The sequence below is a fragment of the Columba livia genome, chromosome 15 (genome assembly GCF_036013475.1).
Source record: "Columba livia isolate bColLiv1 breed racing homer chromosome 15, bColLiv1.pat.W.v2, whole genome shotgun sequence".
NCBI lineage: Eukaryota > Metazoa > Chordata > Aves > Columbiformes > Columbidae > Columba > Columba livia.
Window position 1 is genome coordinate 5,830,896 of NC_088616.1, and position 16,005 is coordinate 5,846,900.

The 16,005-nt window shown below is 36.9% G+C and overlaps 1 protein-coding gene across 50 annotated transcripts in view; it reads left to right on the forward strand.

Annotated features, from left to right (window-relative positions):
• Nucleotides 1-16,005, forward strand: part of RBFOX1 (RNA binding fox-1 homolog 1) — a 1,115,790-nt gene that overhangs the window by 970,633 nt on the left and 129,152 nt on the right. For 42 of the 50 annotated variants that reach the window (XM_065030742.1, XM_065030745.1, XM_065030772.1 and 39 more), the window contains one exon: nucleotides 8,896-9,138. In XM_065030742.1, coding sequence (XP_064886814.1) covers nucleotides 8,896-9,138 — 243 coding nt within the window. Of the gene's footprint in view, nucleotides 1-4,494; nucleotides 4,707-8,895; nucleotides 9,139-16,005 lie in introns of those variants that run through there. The other 8 variants (XM_065030764.1, XM_065030758.1, XM_021295788.2 and 5 more) reach the window with 1 other exon arrangement.

Consider the following 16,005-nt stretch of genomic DNA (forward strand, 5'->3'; position numbering starts at 1 on the left):
GAAAAGACATGAAGTACTTAACTATATTATGATGTCTTTTTTTATCACAAGGCTGTTTCCTCCCTGCATCAACATTTTCCTTGAACTTCCTTTTGCAACAAGTAGACTTGGTATGCAGAATCCTTTCCTGTTACCCTTAATGTTTTCATTAGTCTTAGATTTAGCTAGGCTGGACAAAATACATTCCATATTTTGTTGTCAAGCACCTGAGCAAGACTTTTATGCTCCTCTTTTGTTGCCAAGCCTTGATTTCCACTGTTTGCATGCTCCCTTTTTGTGTCTTTCTTCATTGAGAAGCTTTCTGCTTAACCATGTGGGTCTTCTGCTAAGTATCTTCCTTCTTAATAGATGGTTCCTACGTGCTGAAGTTCTCTTTAATTAGTGGCTTAATCAATCAGGCAGCTGCCTTGGACAGTTTCCTCTCATGAGTGAACCTCAGGGATTCCTGACAATTCCCTGGATAAACTGAAGTCTCTTTTTCTGAAGCCCAGTTTTCTAACTGCTGCTTATCTTCCTGGTCTTTCTCAAAATTCCCAAACTCAGTCATGTCATTGTCTTTATGGAGCTTACCACATAAATCAAATTCTTAAATTTTCTTGGTTTAAACAAAGTAAAAGGAAACAAAACAACTCCCTCTAGTTAATTTGGGACAGTTTTACAGCAATCATTATCACTTCACTTGGCCAGTTCAAGTGAACTGGCTCATAAAGCAGCCCTGTGCACTTCAGTGTTTGCAAACAAATAGCTAAGGAGGTATGATCTTCAGTCCACTTGGCTGCTTAAGACAACTTACAGCATTACATTCTCATTTCCCTTACTAGCTGACTATGTTCTTTCATTTCGGTACGGTCAAGTAATGATCCTCCCATTTGAGATACTGAAACTTGGACCTGTTTCACATGTAGTGGATGAACTGTGGTTATTGTGGTACTGCTTTAGAAAATGATTCAGCATGAGGGATTATGAAGAGAAATGTTCCCTTTATTTTCTGAGACTAAATCACAGATCATCAGTGAAAGATTTTGTCCCTGGTTAAGAGGTCGTTCGAAGAGACGGCATGACAGTGGTACTCAGATAACTGCTGCTGCCCCTCAGTCTCCTTGTGTAGCATTGCTCGCTTTGTCCTGTAGCCTTGTTTTATTAATACCACAAATCTGAATACCTAGGGCAGGCTGTATTTTTGATGCAGTAACTTCAGCAGTGCTGTTGTGAGGCAGACAAAAGCCTGTCAGGCTGAACAGTTGAAACACTGTGCCTGTCCATGGGTGTATTTTCTTGGTTGTCTGCTTATACTTGTGGCACATATCACTCATTCGGCCTAGTATTTTTTTTAATATGAAATCACTTGTTTGTACATGAAATATAACCAATTATGTACATATGAAACTGTGATATGGTTTCTCCAGAACAGGTGGCCTTCAAACATGTTGTCTCTGCATGTGACTGTAGATTCACCACTTTGTATGACTAACAAAGCTGGTAAATATTTTTTATGCTATATCCATTAGGAAACTGAAAAAGCAGTTAATTTAATATACTCTGGATGAGGCAGCATCTGTAAATTGGGAATAACTTTGTGTAACTACTAACCTCAGCTAGATTAAATTGCCTGATGTAGACACTTTAAAAAAACACAGCAGTACCCAGTCCCAATATCCTCAGACATTCAGTTAGGTTTTTTTGGAGTAGATTGCAATTGAGATGTTGAATTTTACTTACAAGAATTATTTTAGCTGTGTTACAAGAATTTCTCAGATTCTTAGAAATTATCTGACTGTCAGAAACTGTATACATGCAACTGGATTTGATTGCTGTTTGGTTCCCCTCTGCAGACTCTAATCTTTTACATTGTTCAACCCTTGACCAATAAGGTGGCATTTAGAAAAGGGTTTTTTGACTCGTATTCTGGAAACACGCTTATAAATTATACAATAGGAATGGTCTCAGCAGAGTCCTGAAGGCTCAGAAAGTATGATGCAGGATTGTGTCAAGACCAGACATAGTCTTGCTACATAAGAATGGTTTGTCACCTGGGTTAGTATGTCTGGCATCTCAGAAGTGTTGATACACCCTAGTAAAATAGTCTTGCCAACACATCTCTGCTACTTCTGCTGCTTGAGCTATGAATAGTATTTTTGTCTGTAATTATAAAAGAAAGCCCAATGGTTCTTGCTTTGCAGACATGCAAGCTCCATGGTTGCAGTGCCTGTTTCTTTCCTCTCACGCACAACATCAGTTGTGGTAGCTCTGTGATCCGTCTTAGTTGGATTAGAAGAACAGATTGATGTTTTTACTGTTTCCTGTAAAGGTCTGTAATTTACCACTTGGTCTATGTTGCTTTCATTCTTGCAAATTGAAGACTTAAGGTTATTAAGAAATGTTTTCTCATGACAAATTATGTTATGTCAGTATAGCATAATACATGCCTGCTGCTTTGTCCCCTGTCTCCAACTCCCATTGATTGTTTCTTCAGTGCATTAACCTCTCACTTCTCTTGTCACAAGTGCTTGTGAACCAACTTGGGAACTGATCCAGCTTTAAAAATCACATATCTTCAATCAGTATTGCAGTAAAAAAAAAATATTGGCTTTTTCAACCACTTTCTTAGATACTGAAAAAAAGAAAATGGACATATCAGCTTTACTACAATTCAGCTTTGGGAAGTGGCAGTGATTGTCAATAAATTAATATATGAAATAGAATAACATTTCATTTCAGTAGAAAAATTGCAGGTAAAATTAGAAAGCTTACATGCCTGCAGTAGTGTAACAAATCACAGCATCTTAAAAGTAGTAAAAAGTTTCAACAGTGACAATTGGAAAGAATGAAGGTGTTTGAGAGAATGCTTTCTTCATATGTATCGATACATCCATAATACTGTGTGGCCTTGAGTATAGACAGGAATTCAGACTAGTAGTTAGGTTTTGGTAAGTTGTTTGCCTTCTGTTAAATGTAAGTGAATTTATATAGCCTTCCTGCTTTGCAGGGTGTTGTGATGTTTCATTAGTCTGCTCCATACTTCAGGCCCTGACACAAAATGAACATTTCATTTTTTAATATATACATAGCAGGAGCATGGACTTTGACTGGAATATGTTACACATGAAGAGGATGAAAAGTAAATGTTTATCTCTAATGGGAGTAAAGAGGTGGTACTTTCTCACTAAGATAGTAAAAAAATTCTCTTTTGCTGACTTACATTTTTTCCCTGTGCTCACTGAAAAAGATTTATTTTGCATTATCTTTCTTATTTTTGAGGACGCGCTTCTTTTGGAACAAAATTGTTTTTTAAACAAAATCTGAATTTGGCTCTGAATTGAGCCTTCCAAAAAAGAGAGGTGGCTGGAGAATTCATTTTGTATGATTTCAGAAGCAAATGATCTGAGTCAAGTGGCCTGGTCATATAATTAAGCTACAACAGAGAAAGCTCGCAGAGTCAGTCAGTTGTGATTATCGGTCCGGTGTGGCTGCATGTCTGATTCTTTCTGAAAAATCTGAAGTGTGTAATTTTATTATCATGAATTGGGAGTGCCAGCAACAAATCTGGAAGAGTTGCACTGCTACTTTAAAGAAATCCAATATATTTCAATTGGAATGTAGGTGTAATGATGAACTGATGCCTGTTTATCTGCAGTCCTGCCCATCCCTTAGAATCTGAACATTTGTAAGAATTAATTCCCATGTTACATACTTGCCCTGTTTCTGAATTCTTGTCTCTGTAGGCAGTCTGTGACAGAGAGGCAATAAATGTGTATTCTTTGGGGCTATCTAGATCTTCTTCCCCCTGCTTTTTCCTCCTTTTATTTTTGATCTTGTTGCTGTGTTTTGTTTTTTTTTTTTTCTTTATTATGTGATTTAATTAGAACTTCAATAATTTTAAAACTACCTCCAGAGCATCTAGGAAAGTTCCTTTAATAGTGAAGCATTAAGTTGCTGAAAGCGCCTCACAGAACTAAACCTTGGAAGCATTTCTGAAATATTTCCCCTGCTAAGCAAGAGGGATGTCATGAAATGAAACAAAAAAGGAAACAATATTTCATTTGTATGGAAGGATAAAGTACATTTAATTTAAACCAGGCTGCTTTAGTATTGATGGTTTACTTGTGGAGTTCAGCAATTTTAAAATAGAAATCTTATTGATATTAACTCCACCATATGTAGGATGAATTAATCACATAGAAATGTACACATTTGACTGTGCATTGTCGCTATCAAAAAGCCAAAGCACTGGAAGTTTAGAGGTTTTGTAACTTTGAATACAGCCGTCTTAATTTTAAAACAAAAATGTTCAGCTTCCAGCAACTTCCATAGTAGCATTTCTAATGTTTTTTAAACAGCTATTAATGTAGTCAAGCTGTGTTTTTTCTTCTTCTGTGTGTAATCATCTGCTCAGTGGTGCACTCCATAACTAGTAGCAGGAGACAGAGGAGTGGCCTGCTGTGATTGATGGGGCGAGATCCCAGCAAACTGAAAGAGTCCCATCTGGATTAGGTTTTGGGAGCAATCAGATGTTGAGAGGGAGGTCAGGAAGCCTCGCCTTGGCTCCCCCTCCTTCAACACCCCCGTCAGCCACACTCCCGCACACGTTCCATTGCTCACACGCCCTCAGCCATAATTGATGCTTGCTTTGGGCAGATGCTGTATGGCCTGGGACTAGAGCAGCTGCTAACTTTATGGCGAATAAAGGGAGCAGGATGGTACAGCAGGTATTTTCACTTTTATTTTCACTTGAAACTCTTGATTTTAGTCAAGCCAGTGCATTTCTTATAACCAGCTGCACCACTGCATGCAAGACTTCTAATATGTGTTTTGTTGCTTAGTCTGAAGGAGAGCAAACTACTGTGGTGATTATGTGTCTCTGCTGTGCTTGATATATCTAACTGAGCTGTTCTTATAACCAGCAGGTTTACAGAGTAATGTTGCATTTTTCTTCTTTGTTTCCGTGCCCTAAGGGTATGATGCAGTTTGGCTCATTTAACTACAGTATGAGGGGCTTTCTCTAAATGTGAAAAATCTCTTGCCAAAGAAACAAAACGCACCAAACAGAAAATAGAGTAAAAGAAACAATAAACCACTAGCTAGACTTCAAAATGCAGGCGAGCAGAAAGGTTTTCATTGAATACATTTTTACGCTGCAAATGTGTTCTTTAAAAAGAACACTGCAGAAGTAAGGTTTTCTGTGCTCTCTCTTTTGTGTACAAACATAACAAGCTTGCTTTATTATGTTTTGACACGTTTCATGCATTTCTTAATTATGAAATCCTTTCAGACCAGAAGATGCTGAAAAGGCATATTCAGATCTGAGATACTAGAAGCGTTTAAAATTCTAAGCTTTTCTTCAAATGGAGTGATATGTATGGAAAAGGAGCGACTTCAGTTACCTACATCATCGGAATGCTTTTTTGTTGTTGTTCTTTAGAGTTCAACATTTAACCAGAAAGCAATAAATTTGATTTTATACGCTGCCACGTAAAGCATATTTTTCAGTTGAAATGTGGTTTTCATTAAAACTCAGGCCAGAACATTTAGCAGATCCTGACTGTCTGCCATCCTTTGTTCTTCTTTCTGTTGCCAACAACTACTTTATTAAAAACCATGCACAAAGTGAGCATTAAGGGGTCATTTAATCTTAAAGATACTTGGAACTGAGTCTGAAGGGACAACTGTTTAGCCTCTCATGCCTACGTTGTATTAAGCAACGTCTGTGTATTATCATCTGCAGTTTTGAGATTACTTTAATACCCAAGTTCATAGGCTAATTTAGCATCAATGTTTCCTGTTGCTTTCAGGGCCGTTTCATATTTTCAACTTAATGCATTAAATCTATTATTTTCTTTATTCATTTTAGTTCACTGTATTTTAAAGATCACAATAAAGGGACATTTTAGGTAATTATCTATTCAAATGTGTCTTACTGTTGTGTAGTCTGGGTTTTCCATGAACCACATGTGTATACAAATGCGTGTTGACGCTGCATTATTCCTGATATAAATTAATATTCTAAACAATAAGCTATTGGCTTGATACTCATATAAGTAGGGAAGAACATGTTTATACATACATGCTTTTATACTACATTATAATACCGTGTTGGTTGAATTAATTGTAAATCATAAATTCGCTCTAATTTTGAAGGCTAGGAAAGGCTACAGTAGACACTGATTTTAAGAGATTAACAACCCAGATTTATTGCCCCTATCATTTTAAACTTATGGCCTACACTAGTTTGTGTAAGTGCAATTTCTTTTGTGTCTTGCCCCCGCCCCCGTCACCCCCACCCCCCTCAATTTAATGAACACGGAATGCCTGGACTCATAATCCTACATGCTATTTTTCTGCTCTAAGCATGGCGGGGTTTGTTTGTTTAATGGCAAGGCTGTAAACCCCTGAATTTATATATATCTAATCCCTGAAGTTATATATATATATATATATATATATATAAACAAACTTAAACAACCACAAAACCTTGACCCTTCATTGTTTACTTGTTAATGGGGTCTTGGTTATAAGTAAGTGATCCAGACCTCAGTTTAACAAGTCTAATGAAAGAGGTAGAAGAGTCTCAGCAACGTGAAGGTGCTGGAATTGTCAGTGCAGTTTGCCATTTTATGGCAAATCTAAAAAGTGAATAATTTGGAATGGCTGGTAAAGATAATATAAATGTTCAACCCTCTTAATTAAATATTAGCTGCAATTAGCACTAAGTGTGAATGCTTTGAATATTAATTAGCATCTTATGGAACTGCTGTCAATGTTAATGAGAAACAGCGGGGTCTTGGCAGCATCTGGTTTAGGACTCAAGGTAGTATAGAAACCTTTAGATCAAATGCACCTGGATGTTAGCCCTTGGTCCCTGTGTTGCCATTATTGTCCTTTTTTAGCAGCTTCTGACTCTAATGTCACGTTTAGCATCTGACACAAAGGAATAGCTTAAGGACCAGCAGGAACCAGCTACTGTGTTTCAGAGCCAGCACAGTGAAAGAGCTTGTATAGGCACAAGTTTGATTTGCAGTTGTTCATTCTTACCACTTGCTGAAGTCCTTTGTGAAACAGTTGATTAAAAAATTTAAGGTCCCCTGCCTCCCCCCCAAGATTTAAAAATACTTCTTTAACATTTAACAAATTTCTCTGGTGTAATCCAATCATTGCTTGTTTTTACTTCATCTTGATTTTTTTTTTAATATAGTGAAAATATTAGCTAAAAGAAGAAAGGGACCTTGCCATTTTAATATAACAGGTATAAGTATACATTTACAAGAGTTTTTAACCTCCACTGAAATTTAAACAGGGCAAGTTTCAGTGAAGCACTAACCTTGGAATAATTGTACATACATGCAAATGAAACTTCTTGACTTAACACTGTGAAGTAGGTAAATGTCACTGTTTTCATTTTAGAGATGGTTGAATGAAGCAGTGTAAACTACTTCCTCAAGGCCATACACTAAAATCGTAGCATAGATGTGATTATCATTAGGGAGGGTGTGGTTTTTAAAAACACACTGAATACCTTTTTCAAAGGAAAGTTTGATTTTTCTCTCCTAAGCGTGCCACATACCAATGCTTATTCCTATACCGTAATTTTACTAATTCTTAAAAGCTCTTGAGTTTAGAACCAGTTCAGGTCAGAGAACTGATATCTGAATTAGCTGAAATGATCTTAAGTACGAAGTGCAAAAGCATGTCTTTTATTCATCCAGCCTATTTTGTACTGATGAGTACAAATAAGCAAAATCCCTACCGTATTCCTCTGCAGGTACTTACACACGCTTTCGTGGGAGAATGACAGTGTGTTCTAAAAACTAACCCAAATTTTACTCAAATATTCATTTTTACATTACTTGATATTTAGAGGGATAATTTTATCTTGCAAATAAGCTCATCAGAGTTTGGGATGGTCCCTGTATTAATGACCTCTAGTATTGTGTCACATGCAGTGTCATATTTTGGACATCTTTTATACAAGTTCTGAAAGATTGTTCTGTACATTTCCCCCATTAGAATTATTACTGTTTGATATGAGCAGAGCATTCAGTCAGAAGTCTCTTATAAATTAACATGCTTGACTATCCTTTGTTATAGCAAATGTAAAGATGCATCTAGCTATAGAGAGATGAGAGCATTTGTTTTCAGTCCTGTAGCCTTATTGCAAAATGAAAATGAAGTACTATTGTCTTTGAATCTGAAGCCTTTAAAGTTCTTAAATCTATTTCTTCTGACAGCCTACAACGTATAATTTTTATTTTAGGTTAACTTAAGATTTTTAACTGATGCATTTTGAGATTCAGATGTTTAATATTTCAATTTGATCTCATTATTTTATTTCCAATTGTGGCATGCAGTTGCTCAATACAGTGTACCTGAAAGTATTTGCAAATATATCATAGAGCATTATTTCATGTAAATATTTTCAGTATGCACTTAGGTTAACAGTGTGTTCCCAAATCCTGCTTGATGTGTAGGTTGCATATATTGTATTCTGCAAATAGTAGGTCATGATGGATCACAGACCACGGGCTGGCCTTAGCAGAGCTCTGTGGTGGTGGTTGTGCTCGGTAGCCTTTAGAATAAACTGGGCTCTGCCCCTCTTCATTGTCTGAGTTGAGGCACTAGTTCGGGTACATTTCACTGACCTTTCCCTGTTAAAGAATAGTATGCAATTATACAGAGAACAGCAGATTTATTTGTCGAATTTTAATAAGATTTAGTAGGGTCAGCAAAATGGATTTAATTCGGATAAGAAATTTTCTCCTCAAGAAACAACAATTGTGCCCTTTTCATGCCAGCAATCTCAGCAGAATACTATCATCACTTTTTGTGTTACGCCTGCAGGATCATCGCTTATTTTATCTCATGCCACATTTTTTCTTCCTTTTCTCCCTTTGATTCTTACAGGGTAATCAGGAAGCTACAGCACCTCCTGACACGATGGCACAGCCTTATGCCTCAGCCCAGTTTGCTCCACCTCAGAATGGTATCCCTGCAGAATACCCAGCCCCACATCCCCATCCAGCTCCAGACTACACAGGCCAAACCACTGTTCCAGAGCACACGTTAAACATGTACCCTCCTGCTCAGACACACTCCGAACAGAGCGCAGCCGACACAAATGCACAAACTGTCTCCGGCACAGCCACAGTAAGTCAAGGTTTCAGCTATTTCTAAAGCTGTACGTTTCAAGTTCTGTGTGTATTTACTGATATCATTTATTGTTACGTTATACTTAGTATTGCACCTCATTTGTATTATGATTACTCACTGTTTCAAGGCTGAAAGTCTGTCAAAGTTTATCTTTGAACTTGGAGAATATAATTTTGCTGCTTTTGGAATGGCTTAGGAAGTGTGGGGGCTTTGTAAAATCTGTAGTTTCCTTTTTCTACAAGCAAAATGATTAATAGCAAGCCCACAAATCAAATAACTAAGTTTGGAAAAACTTTGTAGAAGGACGATTGTAAGCATTCATTTGGGAAGAAAAAAAAAGAAAAGACTAATATTATTGTTTTTAATGACCTCTATTTTTGACACTTACGAGTAGTTTTTCATACAAGTGTTCACTGGATGATACTGTGTTGAATTACTTGTGGGACTGTGTGAATGAGTATTGTGAAGAGCATATCTGTAATACTGTATTTTCTACAGAGCTTGTTTGTGCAGCCATTACCAAAGTTGTTTGTGGATTTGTGCTCAGCCGAGCAGAAATGGTAAACTTTCCTTCTATTTGATTTATATGTGAAGTCTTGAAGTGTCATGAATTATGCAAGAGACTCCTTGGACGGCCCTACCTTGTAATTTAAGTAATAAATTTCACACATTGATAGTTTAGTACTTCTGTCTTAATTCTGGACTGCGACCTAATCTATCCAGTGCTAACGGGCAGAGTTTTGAGCCATCAGCCACCTGTGGTACACATGTAGGGTCTAGCACAGAGCAGCGCACCGCAGTTCGAGCAGGTGCTCCAAACATCTCTACAAGTTGTCCTCATCCTTGCCATGACCATGCTCCATGCCTCATCTTACCTCCCCTTCCTTCCCTGCAATATGTCCAACCTGAAAAGTTTCATGCATTAGGGCAAGAGGAAAGGGAAAGCATGTTTCCTTAAATGTGGCTTTCTGAAGGGTTACAATTATTGCCATGTCACTAATTTCTTTGTATGGATATGAATAAGAAAGAAAAGAATAACAAAGGCAAAAAATAATATTCCTTGTTACTGTCACAGGGGTGTCCTTGTGAATTAATTACACAGTTCTGTGGTTTGTGCAGTAAAATATTTCAGACCTTTTATTTTTGACTTGGTAACTTTTTATTGCTCTGATTGGCCCTTTGCTCTAATAGTGTGAGAAAGTGTAAGTTGAAGATCATCCTATTTACTTACACCTCATGATATTCTTTGCCACTCTATAGTGTCTTCTCTGATTCATCTCTTTGCTCAGTTAACTTCCTAGTTCTTTCCAGCTTTTAAAATTTTCTTCCATAATAATTTTTTTATTGTTATCAAAATCTTGTCATGTGCCACTGCCATTGGTTTAAAGCAGGAACCCTAAGCTGAAGAGATTGAATATGGACTAAAAATATAGTCTCTCCTACTGTCCCTGTCTCATTCTTTCTATATTCTGCTCTTTGGCTCGCTCTTTTGACCACTGTTGCTCAGTAAACAGTCCACTGTGATGCCCAGCTCAACCTTTTTGTATTTCAAGGCTGTTGGTCTGTTTGCTGTTCAGTTCTGAAGTAGAAGACTGTTGGTGCTAAAATCAGTGGTAAAACACCTGTCAATGTGAGTGGGACAGGAGCTCATCCCTCATCATTTATTGCTTTAAATTTATTGTGTTTCCTCACAGTTTGAAGAAGTGTTAGTCTGTCTCACCAGAAAAGTCTGGCAGGAGTTTTTCCAACATCTTCCATAGCAAAGGCTGATGAAAATAAATACTTTGGATTGTCTGCAATGCCCTTATCTTCTTCAACGGCTCTGTTCAATCCTAAGCATTGCAAATCCAGTGATTCCTTGAAAGTTTCCTACTTCTTATATACTAATATTATTGTTGTTTGTTTTTGTATCCTTTGCTATCTGCTTTTCTTATTTCCTTTTTACCTTCTTAATATTAAGCTTGAATTCTACCTGTCATACACTTTCTCCCTTCTGGTTGCATTTGGAGTGAATTTCCATTCTCCAGAGGATAGCACTTCAATTCCACTACCATTTTTTATTTGGGAACATAGTATAGTTATTTGCCGTTTTTATTATGGATCCTTTTCTTGCCTTCCTGTTTCCTTTCTTACAGAGGAACGCACATAACTTTTGAAGTAGCTCCCATGCTGTTTATAAAGAATCAGATTTCCTTACTTTTGACTTTAGGGCATTTTGAAAAAGTTCTGGTTTGTTTTTTAAAATGATATTTTTTTTCTAAATTGCAATGTTATATTGAAAGTTGTGAATACTGTCCCTCCCCAGAGAACAATGCTTTGAAAGTACGAGTTTACACGAAGTATGTATCTGTAGATCTACATTTTCAAAGTAGACTTGACATTTAACATATTACTCACCCGTTAGTTTTACAAATTTACAGTCCAATATTGTTTGCACAATTTAATTATGGATAGCTAGATCTCTTATGCCATGTCTCATTGCATTTAACACACTGTAAAGACAATAGATATATGCAGATGGATCCCAGGCAGATTTGACATGGGCTTTGTGATATTATGAGGGTCCAGCTGTGTACATCTCTCTGTAGATTTAATAATAGATGTTTTTATTATGAAATAGAGCTTAAATATCACTGTGTCAACATTGTAACTCCATGAGGTCTTTATTGTGGAACAAAAAAAAATTATGTTTCTTTCCAGTTCCTGCTAGGTTTCTGAATAGTTGGTTTCCAGTCTTCAAGAATTTAAGTGTAATTGATGTGGGGACATTATGGCATTTATTTGCTAGGTTCCAAATTTTTACATAGTTTCCTTTCAGTAAGCTGTATTATATGTATTTAACAGAAGAATAATTAATTGAACAATCATTCACAGAAAGAATACTGTTGTGATTAATGTAGATTAGACAAGCTGTTGGAGGCAAGACCAGATTTTGAATTTTTTAATTCACATGCATATTTATGTACATGTGAAGCTGGATATACCACAAGGAGTGGATTTTAAAATTTTGAAATATGGAGCTAATGAACTGCAGGACGATTACCCAATTTGAAGAACTATTACCAGAAGTCACTTAAGCTCAGCCATGAAGGACTTAATCCGTGCTGTGGCTAGATATGTACCCTGGCTTTTTCTGTGTGTCCCAGTTTTTTGTCTGAAAGAGCCATGCACTGAAGCGAGAGCTCACATTGGGTGCAGCGAAACCTAAACCAAATAAAGATATAAATAATAGAGGTAGAAATAAAAGGGTTCTGTGCAACTTCTCTTGAATCCTTCACTGCAACACGGAGTGTGAGCCTGGCCCAGCTGGAACCTCTGTCACTATCCGCATTTGCTGCAAATTGAATGAGATTTCAATCATCAGCTTTATTACAGATTTTCAGTGTTGTGCACAGTAGCGTGCTATTAATATAGAAAGTCTGTAGACTTGATTTCCTTATGAATAGAATCTGTAGGTTCTAGTAAAGGCTTCCTGTCTTGTCTTTGGACATTCAGAGCCTTTAAAAATGGGTGTAAAGTACTTACCAAGCCAAAAAGACAGTGCTTTAAACCAACTTTGAGTTGGTGTGGGATGCTAAAGAATACAGCCTTGCAAGAGTATATAGTGTTTTCTATGTGCTATGAAAGCAGCCATTTTGTCTATATGCTATGAATGCAGACAAATCTGACCAGAAGAGAATGTTTTGATTGAAATGAAAATATTTTGATGAGAACTTAATATGAAGGGTTCCTTTTTTTTCTCTTGGTTTTTAGTTTCTATAACACAACGTTACATTAACCCTTGAGCTTTTCCAGGGAGCACACATAATATCTGAATATATAATAACTCTGGGTATCTTTTGTAATTTGTAGCACTGACATTTGCTGTGTCAAAACCCATGCAATTTTCCTTACACTTCTCTCTTAATTTAGTTCCAGAGTTCTTCTTGGTTAAGAAAAAAATAAACCAAAACAAAACGTTTTCTTGATTGCTTCTGCTCGAATTGACTAACAACTACTTTGAAAATTACAATTAAGTAGTATGGAATGTTCTGAAATTGTTAAGGTTTTTTCTGCATGCTATGCTAAACTAATTCAAATATAATTTAATGAACAGTCATTTAGCAGTGAAGATGTGGGATTAGAAACATTCTCGGACTTCTGAAAAATGTAATTCCTAGTGAAATTTTTAATTTATTGCTTTGATAAAATACTGTAAACCAGCATTCTGTTAGGGTAACTGTTGGACGTAAGAGGCGCTTGGATTGCACGTATAGGAGTTGCTGAATTTGCGGTTTGATACTATGAAACAGGACAAAATGTCCAGGGTGAAAGGGAAGTAAATTTTTAAAGACAGAATGATTTAGCTGAAATGATATAAAATCATCTGTAGGTACTAAAACACTGTCAAAACTTACTTTGAGTCTTCTCTGAATAATACGGTTTTCATCTTTTTGGATCAATATGTTTCTTTAACCTTAATCAAGGAAGTAGTCCATCTAAGTATATGCACAATCAATACTCATCCAGCACTGGGTTATTTAAGTGCTGGTAGACTTTTGCAGTTGCATGGCATCAAATGTGCTTTTAGTCATTAACAAAAATACTAAATTGCTTCTTTCAAGAAGGATGGATCAATGATAAGTGCGTTACAAAGTTATGGTAAAAGTAATGTCTGACGATCATGCAGAGTGGTTTTGAGAGTTATGTTAAATATTTACATATTTTAAAGTATTTTAAGAAAGAAATTTGATCATTTAATGAAATATGGAATCACCTTTTACCTGCGTAGATAGATAGATATGGAAACGTATGTACAATAGTACCTATATAATTCAAAGAGTAAAACTTGTCCAATTTTTGCCTGTGGTTTTTATGCACAACTTTTCTTGATGTCAGTGAGAAGTGAGTATGTAAATACAAGTGACATTAACTGGGCATGTGTAAGAAAGCAGGTAACAGTAAAATAAATGTTGTTTCTAGTGTTTGCTATTTTAAGTGTTTCATACTAATAATGGAAGCAAATATCATGGCATGGTAAAATTGGGCTTGTAATAATGCTCTGTGTTTTTTTTATGTGTGTGTACATAAAAAAATATTCTACACTAAACTTAATTCTACTTTTGCATTATGGAAACTTGAGGTCATTGTGCAGTTTTCTGCCTTGGACTGTGACTTCGCCAGGTTTCACAGGCTGAAAAGCCTTGATAAGTTGTGTGCTTGGATAGGAATCCTTGAGGGAAAATGCAGTTGACTTAGAGGAGTGTTGGTGATTCAGCGCACGGTGGATTTCTGTCTGAGGTGGCTCTGAATCAATACCCAGCATGGCACCGGGGGATGCTGTGCTGCTCAAGTCCTGTGGAAGACGTGTAGTGCAGAGGTGTGGGGTGTCTGTGATCAGTGAAGATCATGACGTATGTTTTGCATAACTCTCTGTTGTGGCTAAATTTTAGCTTAGTTACTAGCAAAATTCCTCATGTAGCATCCACTGAACTTGATACTTTTCTGTATGAATATAGTAGATATACTAGGTACTAGATACCTGTTGTTACAAGTTGCCTTGCTTTACCTCAAAATTGTGTAGATTCTTTGAGATCTAACAGTTTCCAAGTTTGATGATTTAATTTCTTGGTGTTAATTATGTCCAGGTTTGTGTGTTCTGTAGTCATGTTACAGAGGCCATCTCTTCATCTTGAGATTTGGGAAGGCTTAGTGGTACTCTGGAGTGAAAAAGTATGTACCATGTTGAACCTGGTTGTTCTGGGGAAGCGAAAGATATACAACCTTTGAATTTTTTTTTCCCTTGGTACTAATTGTTACACTCTTTAATTTGGGTAAGAAAGCTGATAGTAACAAGCATTTACAGGAAAGTGTTTTAGTGCATTGTCTAAGCCTGCAGGTGGGTAGATTGTTGCTATAGTTCTCTGCAGTGTATTTCCATTTTTTTATTAGCTCTTTGTCCTGTTCTTTATGTAAATTATTGGTGTGATTTTTTTTTTTTCCTCCTTTCTTTATTTTCTCCTTAATGCTTTGTTCTTCTCCTTTTCTCCTACTGTTTTATTCTTGGTCTGTCTGTCTCCTAGAGGTGTGGGAGACATCAGCTGTTTCAAGAAATTCTACTCCATATTAAATAGCAGGCTGTATCCTGCTTGGTTTAGACGTGTCCATCAGTTGTTCTTGTTCTTGCAACAGTGGCTTATTGAAGCAGAGATGCCTAAAACAGAGTTCTCTGTAATTTGCTGGTTCATTGTGTAACTGTGGTTGTGCTTGTTAGCCTTGAGGTAAACTTCCTTGAAATCCAACATACCAAGCATACGCACATTGAGTGGGACACTCCTCAGTGCTGCTGAGCTCAGCTGTGTTATCCTTGTCTTTCAATATTCTGCTTTTGCCTAGTAGGTTTTCACACTGCACCTGGAACAGGGATCCTGGATCTGCCTCTTGTGGCTTGGGGAGGAAAAATAAGTGACTAGCTTGCTCCTGTGTGTGTAGTTCTGTCTGAAAAGCACACAGAGCAGAATGACAGTGCAGATCACCATGTCAATCATTTCTCTGAACAGTGGCACTTGGAGGACTCTGCTCCCCCCGCAGAGGAGCTGGGAACTTTTCACCATGGAGCGGCTGTCTTGCAAATTTCCCCATGGATAGTTTTTATTCCCAATTGTTATCAATGACCCAGTTTTTATTCTATTTCAGTTCCATATTTTTGTCTATAGATGTTTGCCACCAGTATGGTAGGTAGTTGATAATACTTTGACAATTGTTACAGCAGTGTTTATTCATCTATATCATACCCTGCTGGTACAGGCTATTGTATCAGCATGGTATGCTATTTCAGTTATAGTACCTATTATATTTAGACCCAACTGTTACTTGAAGAAAATA